Source organism: Erigeron canadensis, chromosome 2 (assembly GCF_010389155.1).
Source record: "Erigeron canadensis isolate Cc75 chromosome 2, C_canadensis_v1, whole genome shotgun sequence".
Taxonomy (NCBI): Eukaryota; Viridiplantae; Streptophyta; class Magnoliopsida; order Asterales; family Asteraceae; genus Erigeron; species Erigeron canadensis.
In genome coordinates, this window is record NC_057762.1 from 11,366,357 (window position 1) to 11,381,265 (window position 14,909).

The following is a 14,909-nucleotide window of genomic DNA, read 5'->3' on the forward strand; positions in this document are numbered from 1 at the left end:
CATAGAGGACGTCGCACTCGCTTCCTCCATCTATGTACACCCTATGGACCAGGATATCACATACTGCGATCTGTATTACCAACGGGTCCTCTGAGAATTTGCGACTACTTTGGAACCAAAGGTTATGTCGGCGATGACATCCTCGGCATCCTTTCTTTTGCTACCGATTTTAGGAGGGGCCCAAGGCGACCTGTAACTGTCGTTTTGGGCACTTCCCGGGTCTCGGTCGGCCATATGTAGTCTTTTTTGATCGGTGGTGGGTTCGGGTTTGTGTTCAGGTGGGTCCCACGGATGGCGCCAATTTGTTTGATCAAATAATCGCACTATGGCTCAACCGGAGGTGTGAGTTGGGTTATGGGTGTTTATCGGCGATTCCCTTACGGTCAGAGGGTCGGAGAGACCGCTTTACACCGGATGGTTTTGTGGCTAAGCCGATTTGTTCGACTTAGGGTTTATTTAGGGATTTATCCAGAGGTTGAATAAATCACAAGTAAGGGTTTTGTATATTGTTCTTATGATGATGAATGAATATGATCCTCTGTCGTGAGGCTTCCTCCTCTATTTATATAGAGGGTAGATAACTTGGAGAGGAGGGTAAGAGAATTAGGGTAAATCTCTTTCTCCTTTATGAATATCTTGTTTCCTTTTTGAGGAGGTTTGTGGTTATCTTGTTACCTAATTATGTCCGAGTATATCGGAATACCCGATCTTTGTTGTATATTTCCTCGGAGCTCGGTATTCGTTACCTTCAGAGTTCCGAGATGGTCGTATTAATCGGAGGTTAGGCTCCGTTATGGGTTTACTTGTACGAGGGTGACTTCGTATTCTGCTTCTGCTTCGGATACGGAGCTAGAGCTCCGTATAGGTATATCATCAACAAGTAACGAAGGAAAGGCTTCCAAGGCTGACAAGTAAGGAAGGAAAGACTTCCTACCTTGGAAGGCTAGACAAGTAAGGAAGAAAAGACTTCCTACCTTGGAAGGCTAGACAGGTAAGGAAGGAAAGGCTTTCAACCTTAGAGTAGAAGGCTAGACAAGTAAGGAAGGAAAGGCTTCCAAGGCTAGACAAGTAAGGAAGGAAGAGCTTCCTACCTTGGAAGGCTAGACAAGTAAGGAAGGAAAGGCTTCCAACCTTAGAGTGGAAGACTATACAAGTAAGGAAGGCAAGGCCTCCAAACCTTGGAGTGGAATCCAACAAAGCTTAAAGATAGACAAAAGAAAGAGAAAGTGACTGAGACAAAGGCTACAAGTCATCAGAGAATACCCTAATGCTGGCCTATAAATACTCAATATCATCAGAGAGGATAGATTCATTTATTTCATTCTCAATCAATTTATCACACACACATATTTATAACATTCTCGACAATAGCAGTAGCAGTACATTCAACAATCATCAGTATATTCATATACAATCATTATACAGAAATATAAACATCATCATAGTACATATAATATCCTCCATAGATCGATACATCTCTATGGGAAAATCATCATACACCTTAGATTCGCCAAGAATTTATTAGGTTTGCACTACTTTGTAGGAGATCGTGATGATTTTCATGGTTAAACCCTTCTTGTGATTGAGCTCCACTTTTCATGCTCAAACACCTACATAAAACATTAAATAATGGAATTAATTTACATCAAAAACAAAATTGTCATTGACACCGGCATATGTCGACATGGACCTTTGTCGTCATCCCGTTGCATTTTCTGTAAGTCCCAGATATTATATAGATATGTAAGTAAGTAACCCGACTAGCAAGAACACACAAACTGGAAGAAGACCAGTTTGTGGTATGATCCAGATTATGGATGTGAACAAGTAATGAATGCAAGTAACTTAAAGAACAAGTGCAAAAACTATATAAATACTAGATATAATCAAGTATGGAGCATTGAGACACTTAGTATTTTTCAATGTATTTTCTTTATTGATATAAACAAAATACAAGGATTGTTGCGGAACAAAGATAAACACGAAGTATGTAAGTATCTAAACAATCCCGAAATACAAGTGATCTAATAACTTGGAAATACTCGTAAGAATTACTTAGAGTATATCTCACAAGTTGCAATGCAAGAGTTTCTAACATTTTGCAAAGTTGTGAGAAGTCTTGTATTTATAGGCCAAGATGTCTTTGATGACATGGCAAGGCCGTACAAATATGGTTGGGAGCATTTATGGATTTGTAGGACAAATCCATAACATGCTTGTTTAAGGTAAAGTGTGTAAGTTTCTTTGATGTGACTTAACACACTTTATTCCCAACCTTTTACCCTAGCTAGCACAATACCAGGTATAATGTTATTAACCGGGTAATGGCCGTTAAAGTACTTTTGAAAAGACTTCCTCGTAATCAGTGTAAAAGTGTTGTAAGGACTTTTACACTGACCTGCTTCAGTTTCATCTTTTGATAGAATCCTCTCTGAGCTATGCTTCTGAGATGATTCTCTTCTTTAGTCTTCAGTCTTTGACTTCAGTCTGAATGTCTTTAGTGGTTTTAATTCTGAAACTGAAGTGAAGCTTCAGTGAGCTTTATTCTGAATGACTTCAGAATCCTGAGTAAGTTTTCTTCACTGAACTTTAACTATTTTGAACAAATCATACTTGGTCGATTTTTCGACCTAACATTTCCATCATCATTGACCTTGGGTGCGAATCAAAGACTATAGTCTTGCTCTAGCTTAGGTGTCTAGCGTTATTATTATTTTTTTTTATTACTGTTGCATGTTTTGACCAAGATTCTCTTAGCACCACCACCACTATGCTTTCCGTCAGCTGCTCATGGTTTGCGGCCGCCACCCAATTTAAAACCATCGATTTCTCTGTTAATAATAGTTTGTTGTTACTTTAAGTTGTTACATTTGAGAAAATTGAGATTTATCAAGGATGAGATCCAATGTAGTTTGTTTCATATTGAGTAAGGAAAGTAAGTTGCACGGATAGAGAGACCTTTTGGGGAGAGATAAAAACAAAGATGCAAAAACGGATGATAATCTATAAAATAAAGATATTGTTCATATTGATAAGTGTAAAAAATGTTACCCACTGTTTCATACCTACGACACATAATGGTTTTGCACACATCAGCAAAAGTTCTCGATTTCAAAATTTGCTTAAAATATGTAGTATCAATTTTAAGGTGGAAAAAATTACAAAGAATTCTAAATAAAGTTTTTTTAAGTATAAATAAACTTAATATATATAACGAATTTATTATAATGACACACAAGTAATGTTGTTTTCTACTACTTAGTTTACTATTAAAACAAATAATTAATTTTTTCTTAAAAAGCCGTCTTTGAAATTAAGTAAATAACATAGTCGCGAGAAACAAAAATATAAATAAGATGACCGCGGCGAAACGTGGAATCATTTTCTAGTTATATATAAATGCAATATAAAAGACGGAGAAAGTCGATAATTCTAATAAAAAGGAAAGGAAAAAAAAGTGGTTGTTGTAAACCTTGTTTTTTAGGGATTGTAATTCGATAGGTCAGGGCATCGTCCAGTCAAGGCGGCGGGTTCGCTTTTTGGAAATTTAGAGGGGACAATCTTGACATGTAAACAAATTGTTTAGGGATTAGTTTCCACATATGTAAGAAACTTTGAACGACTGTCTATAGTAGGAAATAACTAAAGTTGTGTTTATTGTATGTAAACAACTTTGAAATAATGTTTATTGTATGTAAGAATTTCGTTCCAACCAATTAAAATCTGTCAAGTGGCACCTGTATATGGTTGCCACGTATGTTTTTTTTACATATAATAAACATTTTTTCAAGTTGCTTACATACAATACACATAACTTTAGTTTTTTCCTACTATAGACATTCGATCAAAGATCTACATTCCAAGAAACTAATCCCAATTGTTTATGGCTAAAGAGCTTGAGGTGTTAATTATGTTTGGCACGCCCCAAAAGTGCATGAAACTCCCCTATAACCCGCTACATTGCCCCTTGCGGCGTTATGAGCCAAAAAGCTTTCCCCCATCCCATTTCAAACGGCCACTTCATCACAACAAACAAAAGACACAACGGCTCTTTCCCCCATAACGTCTCCTATAACCCCAGCTACACCGCCCCTAGGGAAGTTATGGGGGCTATTGGGAGGCCTCCCCTTGATAATAAGAAATTGGGTAAATGAGTTAAGCTTAAATTGACTTGACCAAGTTAAAAGAGGTTAAAAATGAAACTTTATAATTTCACTTCCAGGAAATTCTCCACTCGATTCCATGTAGTCTTTGTACTGACTGTGGTAACTGTCTTCTCAATCAAACAACCGCCCTATTCAATCAAACAGCCGCCCTATTCGATAGTTTATCTGTTCCTAGCCACCTAAATAACTCAGCACATACGGAGCTAGCACATACGGAACTAGTGTTAAATAAAACGGCAATAGTTGAGCAAGGTGACTTTGGGCCCGTTTCATTTTTACTTAATAAACTTAATAGTTAAGAACTTAATTATTTAGTCAAAATTCATGTTTCTTTTTTAACTTAATAAACAAAAATAATCGCTAATTACTTATATTTCAAAAGTCATTTCATATACTCAACACTTAATGGCTAAAAAAGGAAACGGACCCTTAGTTGCAGGTGGCATATGAATCGAAGTGTGATCACGTGAGCAAATGGAATCACAAAACGTTTGGTGCATTCATGCTGGAATTTTGCAAAACTTTTGATGCATTCATAATCAAATTGTGTAAAACCACTTGCAGCCATAATGGAATTGTGAAAAGATTTTGGTGCATCCATATACATGAAATATATATCTATAATTTAATGATTTTAGTATAAACGGAAACAACTAATGAAGTTCGGAAATCGTACGTGATGGATATCAAAAGACAAATTTCCCATTATCCTCGTCTGTTTACATCGTTTGTATTTTAATGATGGATGTATATGAAGACAACTCAATCTTTCCATTCTTCACATTTTAGAACATGAGGTGAAAGAAGGAATATCAATTCCATCCATTTTGTCTCTGTTAATCTTTTCGTTCTACATATGTCATGATTTACCTGAGGTGAAAGATATCAATTCTCTTAAACACGTTGTCAAACACACCCAATTTGCCTCCTGCCTCAGTGATCCAACTTTCAGAACGCCTATTTTGTTATTACTCAAAGTAAGCCAAATTAAGCAAATAGTTATCCTAACATACGGTAGGATTGATGAATTGAACAATTATAATACTATAATACACGAGTAAACAAATGTATATTTCTTACAAACTTCATCATTCAAGTACACTGACAACGACGTTGGATGGATGCATTCGGCGGTTTTCTCCTTTCTCGTACAATAGTTTCTTTAATCATCGGTAACTTTTGGTGAACCTTCCTCCATATATGGTTTACTGCACCATCAATTGGGATTGGGCCAATACCACCTGGATGACCATTATCATATTCAAACATAGACTGAACCTGGCCCATGTTTTGCCTTAACTTACTTTTCTGCTTATCAGTAAAGTTTCTGAGATGATTCACAAGCCAATTGGGTTGTAGTGCCTCACTCACGGCCACAAATATGGAGAATTTTGTGTAGTCAATGGTGCCTTCAAATGGCAGCTCGATGTTGTCACTGATAATAACAGGTATACAAAGACTTTGGATGGCGTCGAAAAGACGACATGAAGTTGGAGTATCACCTGCCGGATGTAAACAGAATTCTGAAGTTCTCATTCCTTTAATTGATTGTTCTATTCCAGTTGCATTCGGGAACCCTTCTTCCATAATAACTTTAGGCTCATTGATCAACAAGTCCCATAACTTTTCTCGTATCAAACCACCCTACAGAATTAAACATGGTCAATAACTAGAGAAACTAAAATTTAGGAGGCTAGATGAACTTTAGAATGTTTGTGATATTGCTATTGCATCAAATAATTCTTGGATAATTAACAAATCCTTTGGTCATGTTTGGTCATTGATGACAATATCAGCTCAAATATATGGAAACTCACCAATTCGGGTAGTATTTGACTGATTATAAGTCAACTCGGGTTGAACTTTAGTATTAGCTGGTAATACAGAAAAACAAAAGCTAAAATCTAAACCGGACAGATGGACTAGTTTTGATTGGTCAACAGTTGCCAGGCGTGTATCCAAATGTTCAGTGTTCTAAAATTGTTTTATTCATGAATAACTAACTTCATATTTCAACAAGACAATACCAAAGGGCATTTGCCGTAGCAGTACTAGGTGTGACCCATCAACCATGAGGTTGGGGTTCAAGTCTCAGTTGAGACGATTGGTGTAATTCTGTCTTTCACGAGGCATTCTCTATATATATTTAAAACCCGTGCGAGGGTTTCCATGCATCTCACAAACCACCTTTTTCTTAATATTTTTTTTTTGTCGTTTCTGCTGGCCATTTCTTCTTCTTTCGTGCCCCCATAATTTCTTTCAAAACTAATCCCTATACTTTTAAACTCTTAAAATAAAAGTCCTTAGACCTTAACAATGTTACGAAGCACAAGAGTTCATCAACACCGCCGAAACTTCCGGCCAAATCTTTCCATTCATGTATTTCCAAATATTCAAAATACAAAATTTAAACATAAAACATGAGGTATTCAATAAACTTGTAACTTTACCTACACAAAAAAGGCAACAAATTGCAATTGAAAATGGTAAAAACTGGAATCTACCGAATTTATGTAAAAAAAGGTGAATACAAAAACCAAACAAGGTTTTTGTCAAGTGTAGAAGAAGAATACAGAAACGGTTATATTAGTTCTTTTATGAAAAATGGACTTGGAGGCTATGAAGAAAATGAAAAAATGAAAGAAAGAGATATATCGGTGAACACGAACCAAGATATGGTAAGGCTTTTGTGGTGATGAAGTAAAGGTCTAATTTTTATATTTTCAATGTGGACAGATGGACTCATGAGGGAAGTTAGTAGTGGCGGTGATGTGAAGGTGTAAACATACAAATATATATCACAAATAGTCTTTATCATTTATAGTTTGTAACCTACGTATATGAAAATGTCAGTTTTGTAAATATCGGATTTATCGGCCGATATATCGGCGATATATCGGTTATCGGCCCTTCACCGATAAGAAAAATGACTTATCGGACAATTTATTGTTTAGGTCAAATTTCGGTCAAACTCGGCACTTATTGGTCAAAAAAAATTTGGTCAAATTTTTTTAGGGTCAAATTTTTTTTTAGGGTTTTTATCAAATATTAGGGTTTATTACTTTCTTTAATTCAATTTTTTCTAGATAATTTTTAATTGATTCTTTAAATTTTGAGTTAATATTTGATAATCTTTTAATTTCTAGTTGTAAATTGTAATTACTTTCTTTACTACCGTTTTTCCCTTTTGAATATAGTCTATAGATACTTAAATTTCGAAACTTTAATTGTAATTATTTTCCTTTTTATAGTTTTATATTCTAATTATTGATGTATTGCATTACAAATTGTATATATTGTTGGTATATATATAAATTTTAGATAAATTCCTTTACATATTAGAGTATCCGATATATCCCCGATATATCCCCGATATTTTCTATTTATCTCTTATCGGGGGTCGGCCGATAATAAACCGATAACCGATATTTTGAATAAAAAAATATTGATACTTTTTTCGTTTTCCAATAGGGTTTCACGTAATCATTAACATATACTAATTCACGTATGCATTTCATTTTGGAAGGTAAACAACTACATCCCCTATACTACGTTGATGGTGCGTTTAATGTAATGTGTATGTTTCCGTTTCTGTCTTTAGAATTCGCACAAATCTCACAAGAAAAACACAAAAAATACAACCCCGGGCAACGCCGGAGATTTATTTGTATACTGACTTTTAAGGGTTTTTAAGTTTTGTTTTGAGGGCGAATATATCACTATAAAGCGTCGTTTCCGTTATAACAAGCAAGTTAGCTTATAAATATTCTTTTGCAATACTTTTTATTGTTCGTTATATACCTTTTTTACCTTGAAATGCTTATTAGTGTACATTTTACATATCGCTATGTGTCCCGGGGCGAAGCCCGGGCACAAAAGCTAGTTTTAATTAAAAAATTACAGTAATCCTATATATGATTCATTAAGTATTTAGACACTTAATAAAATGAACAACTAGAGTCAATACGTCAGCACCCACCCAACCTGAGTTCCTCCCGCACATAATAAACACCAGGTTTGATTCGTTACTCAACCTGCCCACAACTCATAAGTTGCTACACTAGTACTTATTGGTAAAAACAGTTCGGATCAATCCTCGGTTCAGGATATTTTGAAAAACCAATTCTGTGATGGTCAGGAAATGAACAAGTTTTTTTCTAAAATTATTCATTTTTTATACTTGAAACGACATTGCTCTATATTTCAAATTTCCAAACTATCAAGATCAATTACATTATTCTTTAGTTTCCGCTTCCAGTTTAGTCTGGTTTTGTCCCAATGAACACCCATACAAGCCCATGTTTTATCTATCGTTTTGTTGGAACGTATGTGAGAAAAGATTATTACAGGATGAAGCAGAGTAGCCATATAACTAACTTTTGTTAAAATAACATTTTTCCATGAACATGGGAAACTTTAAATGCTTACCCGATGACGATGCTTAGCTCCTTTGAAATAAAGAAGAGTTTCGCGTTTCTGGTTTTCCCATATGTGCACCCTGGGTAGCATATACGTATAGGGCACGATAACATCTTTAAGTACTGATACCTGGGTATGTTGTATCATATCAGAAGTATTGCCGTTAGAAGCTTTTGAGTCAACCCTGTACCACCCACCAAAATCAACAACGAGCAGAATGGCAGGAGCTATCTCGTCTCTAACATGTGACATTGCAACAGGGTCTGCCAAAGAAAGCTTCAAGTTTTAACATAACCAGAGAATCCAGACATATTTATGTTTCATTTATTAAGATGAAATAAGAGGTGAACAGATAATGAGCCACAAAGTCGATTGTTACAAGGTTTTAATTCAAGATTTTACTTTTAGCATGCAATCTTGAACTTCTAATAGCATGCAAAATCATTAGAGAATACAACATAAATCCAATAAATAAACATTCCCTTTGCAACCTATAGTTTACTCAATCTGTATTATCAACATAAATGGTCGGTTTCCCCCCCTAGTTGAATGAACGGCTAGTTCTGCATCCACTCATTTACTCCATAGTCCACATTTCCACGCATATTTGTTGTTTTCATAGAAAATTACAGAAATGACTATCAACCTAAGAAAAGTCAATAAACAAAAATAATTTGTTTTTCAGAAACACATGTTTCTTTTTCTTACTTTTGTTAAACTCCTTGATATAAAGTATACTTTTTTTTAAAGACAAAGACTTGCACTTCTAACCACCTGTTATTTACTCCAATTGTCTCAAATGAGACATGAATTGAGAAACTATTGGTTGATGGAAGACACCCAATACTGCTAGGCTAAAGGCCTTTTGGTTTAAAATATAGTATACTGATTTCTTAAATTTATACTTTTATAACCAAATTATTCACACTTTGCTATAATCTTTGCTTCTTCCACATAATTATGATGATCGTTTGATGAACCTCGACAGAAACCACTCGCGATGTTCCCCACTGACTTTGAAAGTCATCAAGGAGTGTTATTCCAGATTTTAACAGTGTTATACTCTATCCCAGTTGGTAGCACACCTCCAACCTTAATGTTGATATCATAATTATTCAGAACCTAATGCTCATAATTTCTATCACCATGTGAGTAAAAGGGGGGTGGGATTAAAATCTACTTTATGCCAACAAGGAGACCAGATCATTACCTCATATTACCCATCCGTTTTCTCCTTTATCCTCCAACTACACAGATCTGAAATTCTAATTATACTCAACCTGATGATTGAGTGCAATACATGAGCGAGCTTTATGGAAACTGCTTTTCACAATTTCAATTATATTTTCTGAGCACGTAAATTTCCAGTCTCACAGTGTCATCCCATGACCCATCATCTCATTCCATTGAAAATAAACAAAATTCCTAACAACGTTTGAGAAGCAAACAGATATAAAATATCATTCAGATAGCCCATATAATGCTAACAAATGAATTATCTTTGGTCAAGCAATATTACACTTAACACCATCTTCAAGAAAAGAAAGATCTGAACTTGTACTTGCTACGTGACGCATCAAACATAAAGATACCTGGTATCCAAAAATTCATAATAACAAGGGAGGAAGTGAATTACCAGTAAGAACAAAGACATGGTCTCTGCCACCAGAACGTTTCCATGCCTCAGTCCCTTTAACAAAGTCCAAGACTTCCCTCTGCCTTGAATAATCCTCATTCCCTGCCTTCTTTCTGAAAACCCCTTTGGCGGTACCAAGCTGCAACTCAGCACTGATTGTCGCAAAGAAAGGGACGAAAATGACATCTGCCCTTTCAGGAGCAAAAACCCGCCTAGCAAAAGATGTAGTTCTTAGCTCTTGTGGAGTTATCAGATCACCCATGATCCAGTACTCGGCACTATATTGTTTGATCAACGGGCTTTCTGGATAAAGGGGGATCTTTTTATTATTATTCCAGGAACCAGTGGATCTGATTTGGTTGTCTACTTCACTACCCAGTCTTGAATCATGGGAAAGAGACCAATATTTGTCTAAAAGACCATAGTTGAGTGATCTAGGTAATTCTGAAACATATACATTAATTGAATTGCTAATGGCGTTGTTATTAAGTAAGTCGGTGGAACTGTAAGCCTTGTTACACGATAATTTGGATGTGTGATAGGATAAAAGAAAAAGGAGGAGTATAAGGGTAAATATGGCGGATATTGACAAGAACAATGTAGAGACCGAGCATGTAAAAGCTTTGTTGCTGGTGTTGTGCTTGGGGGCCATGCTGCTCTTAGCTCCAACACTATGACATATATTAAATGAAAAAACTATTTTGCATCCGAATTTCAACAAATTAAAACGATAACAGATAGACAGAAACACACAAAAAATTGTTGGATGATCTGCTTACTATTGTTAATGGTTTCACACTATTACAATTCCTTTGGCCCTTCTTATGCGACAAGAACAAAATCAAAGAAAAATTAAAATAAAAACCTAATTTTTTGTGCTTGTTTACACAGACCCATCAAAAAACTAATTCTTTGTGCTCAACATCATATTATTCCCACATGTCTATTTCTTCCTTCTATCTTTTGTTTGTAATGTTTTTGGTGGTTGTCTTGGAAACAAGTGAATATCGTCATTCAATTTTCTGTTTTGGTCAGCAAACAACGATAGGTTTGGACGGAGATGTCTGATTTGAGATTTTGGGTGGATATTGGATCGTGATTTAATCATAGAGAATTAGAGATGGAGTGAGGGAATTTAACAAGATAGAATAATAAAAATGTTAACTGGGATAAGAGTAGAAACTGCCCAACGAAAAAAATGTGATTCCCATTATCACCCAGCTTTGTGTTCTTACGTATCCTATTGTTTAAAACTAATATATTTAGTAGTTGCATATTACATTACAATAATAACAATGATCGTGTTTATGTGCTTTTTTTTTTTTTTGTATAAGTCTAACGTTTGCAAAGCTCTTGCTTATTGAAGTGGAGGCCTTTGGTTCGAAACTCCCCTTCAACTTTTTAAATAAAGTTTCTTTTGTATTTTAATATTTACATTTTTTACCCTTTAATTGTTACATATAAAACCTTGAACTTTAGATTTTATTCAATTAGTATATACAGTATAAGTTTTGTTTTATTTGGATTCCTTTGAATTTTTTTTTTTCCATTTATTTTTATTTTATTTTATAATATTATATTACTTTTAACTTTTTTTTAAGCATTTGTTTATTTATATCATTTTGGTTTTCAACTTTTTTTTAACTTATGATCTATTTTAACAATTTCTTTACTATTTTTGTTGTAATATTTTGTTTTTTATATACTTATTTTCATTTATTTTTTTTAAATATTTTCTTATTGGGCTTTTGGTTTTGCTTTGGATTTTTGACCTTTTTTCTTAACTTTTTTTTCTTTTGTTTATTTTTTAGAATAAACATAAACATGATTGTATGATCGTGTAAGTTTTTTTTAATATAAGATTTTAAAGATTTCGTATGAGATTTTTGGATTTATAAATAGCATATAACAAAACGTAGCAATAATGTAATGATAGATTGGCCTAAAAAAGATGCTCACAAATATGTCTAATTCATTCAATTGTTGACACATAAATTACACATGTTTTCTATTTTAATTTTTATCAACTTTTTTGTCATGTGTTACTTATTCCTTATTAACCACATCTTTAGGCACCACTTTTTTAAAACATTAAGCATTTTCTAAATGCAAATATGATAGTTTAAGCCCGTAGCGCGGTAGTTTTCACACTTTTTCCCTTTAAGTCATACAATCTTTTTTTGTGGCAAGACCCGTACTACTACTTGCATTTTGCTATGTTACATACGCTTGATTCTCAACTAATATATTCATATTCTTGTCATACCACATCACGTTCGGGTGTCTAATATGAGTTATTTTTTTTTACACACTTTTAAACAAACATATTCATAACAGAATGATCTTTAACTAAGTGGTTGAAGATTCAACGCAATACACTAAAATAACGTAACTGTTTCAATAAAACAATTGAGACCCCGCAACGCGAGGTTCAAATTTTACTAGTACATAAACAAGAATATACTTTTGGCTAGACAACCTAATGAAGGGGAAAAAAACAATGGGCTATGCAACATAGTTTCGTCTTAACAAGTATGCTATGCCTGCGTGACGTTTCTACTACTTGCTTTTCTACGCTAACTCGGATGCAACACAGTTTCGTCTTTTCTTAAGGTATATATCACAAATGAACCCAAAAATAGTCCACCTGGAACCAACCCATTCTCAAAGGACCAACGCACAAAGTTCAGGCACACAATACTTGGGGACTTGGGAAATGAGGTCCGTGGGGACGGGATCGCTCACGGCAAACAAATATATAAAATTAAAATGAACGATAATACTTGGTGTCTCAATAAACCTAATCCAGGAAACACAAAACAAAAAAAAAAATAATAAAAAAAAAACAGTCGAATTAAAAAAGGTAATCAGATCTGTTGATATAATACAAGTCAGCTTACATGATCGCCGTTGGAGTACAAGAATGGAATCTTCTGTTAATCTAATTTATCGACTGATAGATCCACACATACATAGGTAGTTGGCGGTGCTAAACACATTGTGAGAATTTTGCACACGGTAAATAAAGAAAAGAGAAAATCTCCACCGAGGCACCGACTGTGTATTAGTACGTATTATTTTATTAACCTTCTCAAACATAGGATAAGCAAATATTGTGCTACTCGTGAGTGGTTATCGACTTATTGTAGTATCAAAAGTGTAACACCCCGAAATCTTCTATTCATTTTCTTGACTTTGACTGCTAGTCAGTGTTGACCTATCGTTAGGTGACCTTATATTTTAGGTGAATAATTATGGTGTTAATTATTATGTGTTTATGTGGATAAATTTGGGTAGGTGTTCCCATTTAGTGTGATTATTATAAGTGTCGATAAATGATTATCTTTAATGCTTGTTAGCGTGGTATGTATTCCCTATAATGAAAAATTAATATTAAATGGTTTAAATGAGATTATTTGAGGTGTTGTTTGGGTTAATTAAATTGACAAGGGTGTTAATTGAATAAAAATTTATACCGACCTAAGAAACCTACTAAACCATATTCTTATATCATTAACCCAAATAGAGAACTAATATCCCTATTTGCCGTCGAAAATAACAAAATAGAGAGAACAAGAGTAAAGCAAAAAGTCCTTGTGGTTTCTGGGATTTTGTGCGCAGAAGTATCTGTTGTGTTTCAGTCGTGGCCTAGCAAACAAAGTAAGAAAGGTTTTGTCTTTTCCAAGTATATGTATAGAATTAAGCGACTGAGATATAAGTATAATTGTTTTGTTTGATCTTTTCTGCATCTTTTCGAATAGCAAAAATACATACTTGTGGTCACAATCAAGAAGTAAGGAATGGATTTGATATTTTGTTTATATATTGATAGAACCGAAAATATTTTTATTCATATTAAAGCCTTTTTATTGTTTCTGCATTAAAGAGATTAAGAATCGAAATCATCATTCTGTTCTATTTATGATATCTTACGTAACAAATATTAATAAATTAATGTATGTCATAAAAATCTATGTTTTCTAGAATGCAACGGCCAAAAGAAAAAAAAAAAGAGGAGATAATCTTGATTTTGTCCATTACTTTATTCAAACTAGTAGTATTATTTGTGTCCTATAAAAATGTATAATTTATCGAGGTAGGGATCAACAGAAGATAAAAAAAAAAGTGTCTGCAACTTACTTTATGCATTTTACGAAATACATATTAGGAATAAAAAGACTTGTTTGTGGTGTAGTCACGTTCTAAAGGTAATAATATTGTCAATATAGTTTTGTGGTTTTGGGATACTTGCTTTGATGTCAAATGGTGGGGTAAAACCATTATTTTGTTTTATCTAGAGGTTTAAAGAAAAAAAAATGGACATGGGTCTTCTTTTCTTGCTCCTAGGGTAAGAAAAAGATAGGAAAAATCAATTGTGTCATGTTAGTTTGATTATAATAATAATAAAGTGGTTTGGTCATTTTCAAGACTAGTTAGCATTAAATATTTCTATATCAGTAAGGGTCATATGTTTATAGTTGGTGACACTTAATTAGGACACTGTGTATTATTTGTTTAGTCCGACTTGTTTGACTTATTATAATTATCGATCATTTATAGGTTGTCCGAAATACATAACAAGTTTGATAAACTATTCTTATTCGTGGGTTATGTATCTCTTAAAAGGTAAGATAACTTACTTTTGACACCTGGGGACACAACAAAACTTAGTTTTAATAAGTAAACTC

At 34.1% G+C, this 14,909-nt stretch overlaps 1 protein-coding gene across 1 annotated transcript; it reads right to left on the bottom strand.

The window, feature by feature from the left end:
- Positions 1-5,112: 5,112 nt before the first annotated feature.
- Positions 5,113-11,477, bottom strand: LOC122588775 (probable arabinosyltransferase ARAD2). The gene is made up of 3 exons (XM_043760970.1): positions 10,222-11,477; positions 8,595-8,848; positions 5,113-5,810 (listed from the first exon to the last, which is right to left on the bottom strand). The coding sequence occupies exons 1-3, from the start codon at positions 10,871-10,873 to the stop codon at positions 5,259-5,261; spliced, it is 1,458 nt and encodes a 485-aa protein (XP_043616905.1). The 5' UTR covers positions 10,874-11,477; the 3' UTR covers positions 5,113-5,258.
- Positions 11,478-14,909: the final 3,432 nt, after the last annotated feature.

Bases quoted from the DNA above. Each gene is read 5' to 3' on its own strand.
- LOC122588775 (XM_043760970.1), bottom strand. From the start codon at position 10,873: ATGGCCCCCAAGCACAACACCAGCAACAAAGCTTTTACATGCTCGGTC. The intron at 8,849-10,221 runs GTAATTCACTTC...TTTCTTTGGCAG, and splicing joins CCATGTCTTTGTTCTTACTG to ACCCTGTTGCAATGTCACAT. The intron at 5,811-8,594 runs GTAAGCATTTAA...TTAATTCTGTAG, and splicing joins GAGCTAAGCATCGTCATCGG to GGTGGTTTGATACGAGAAAA.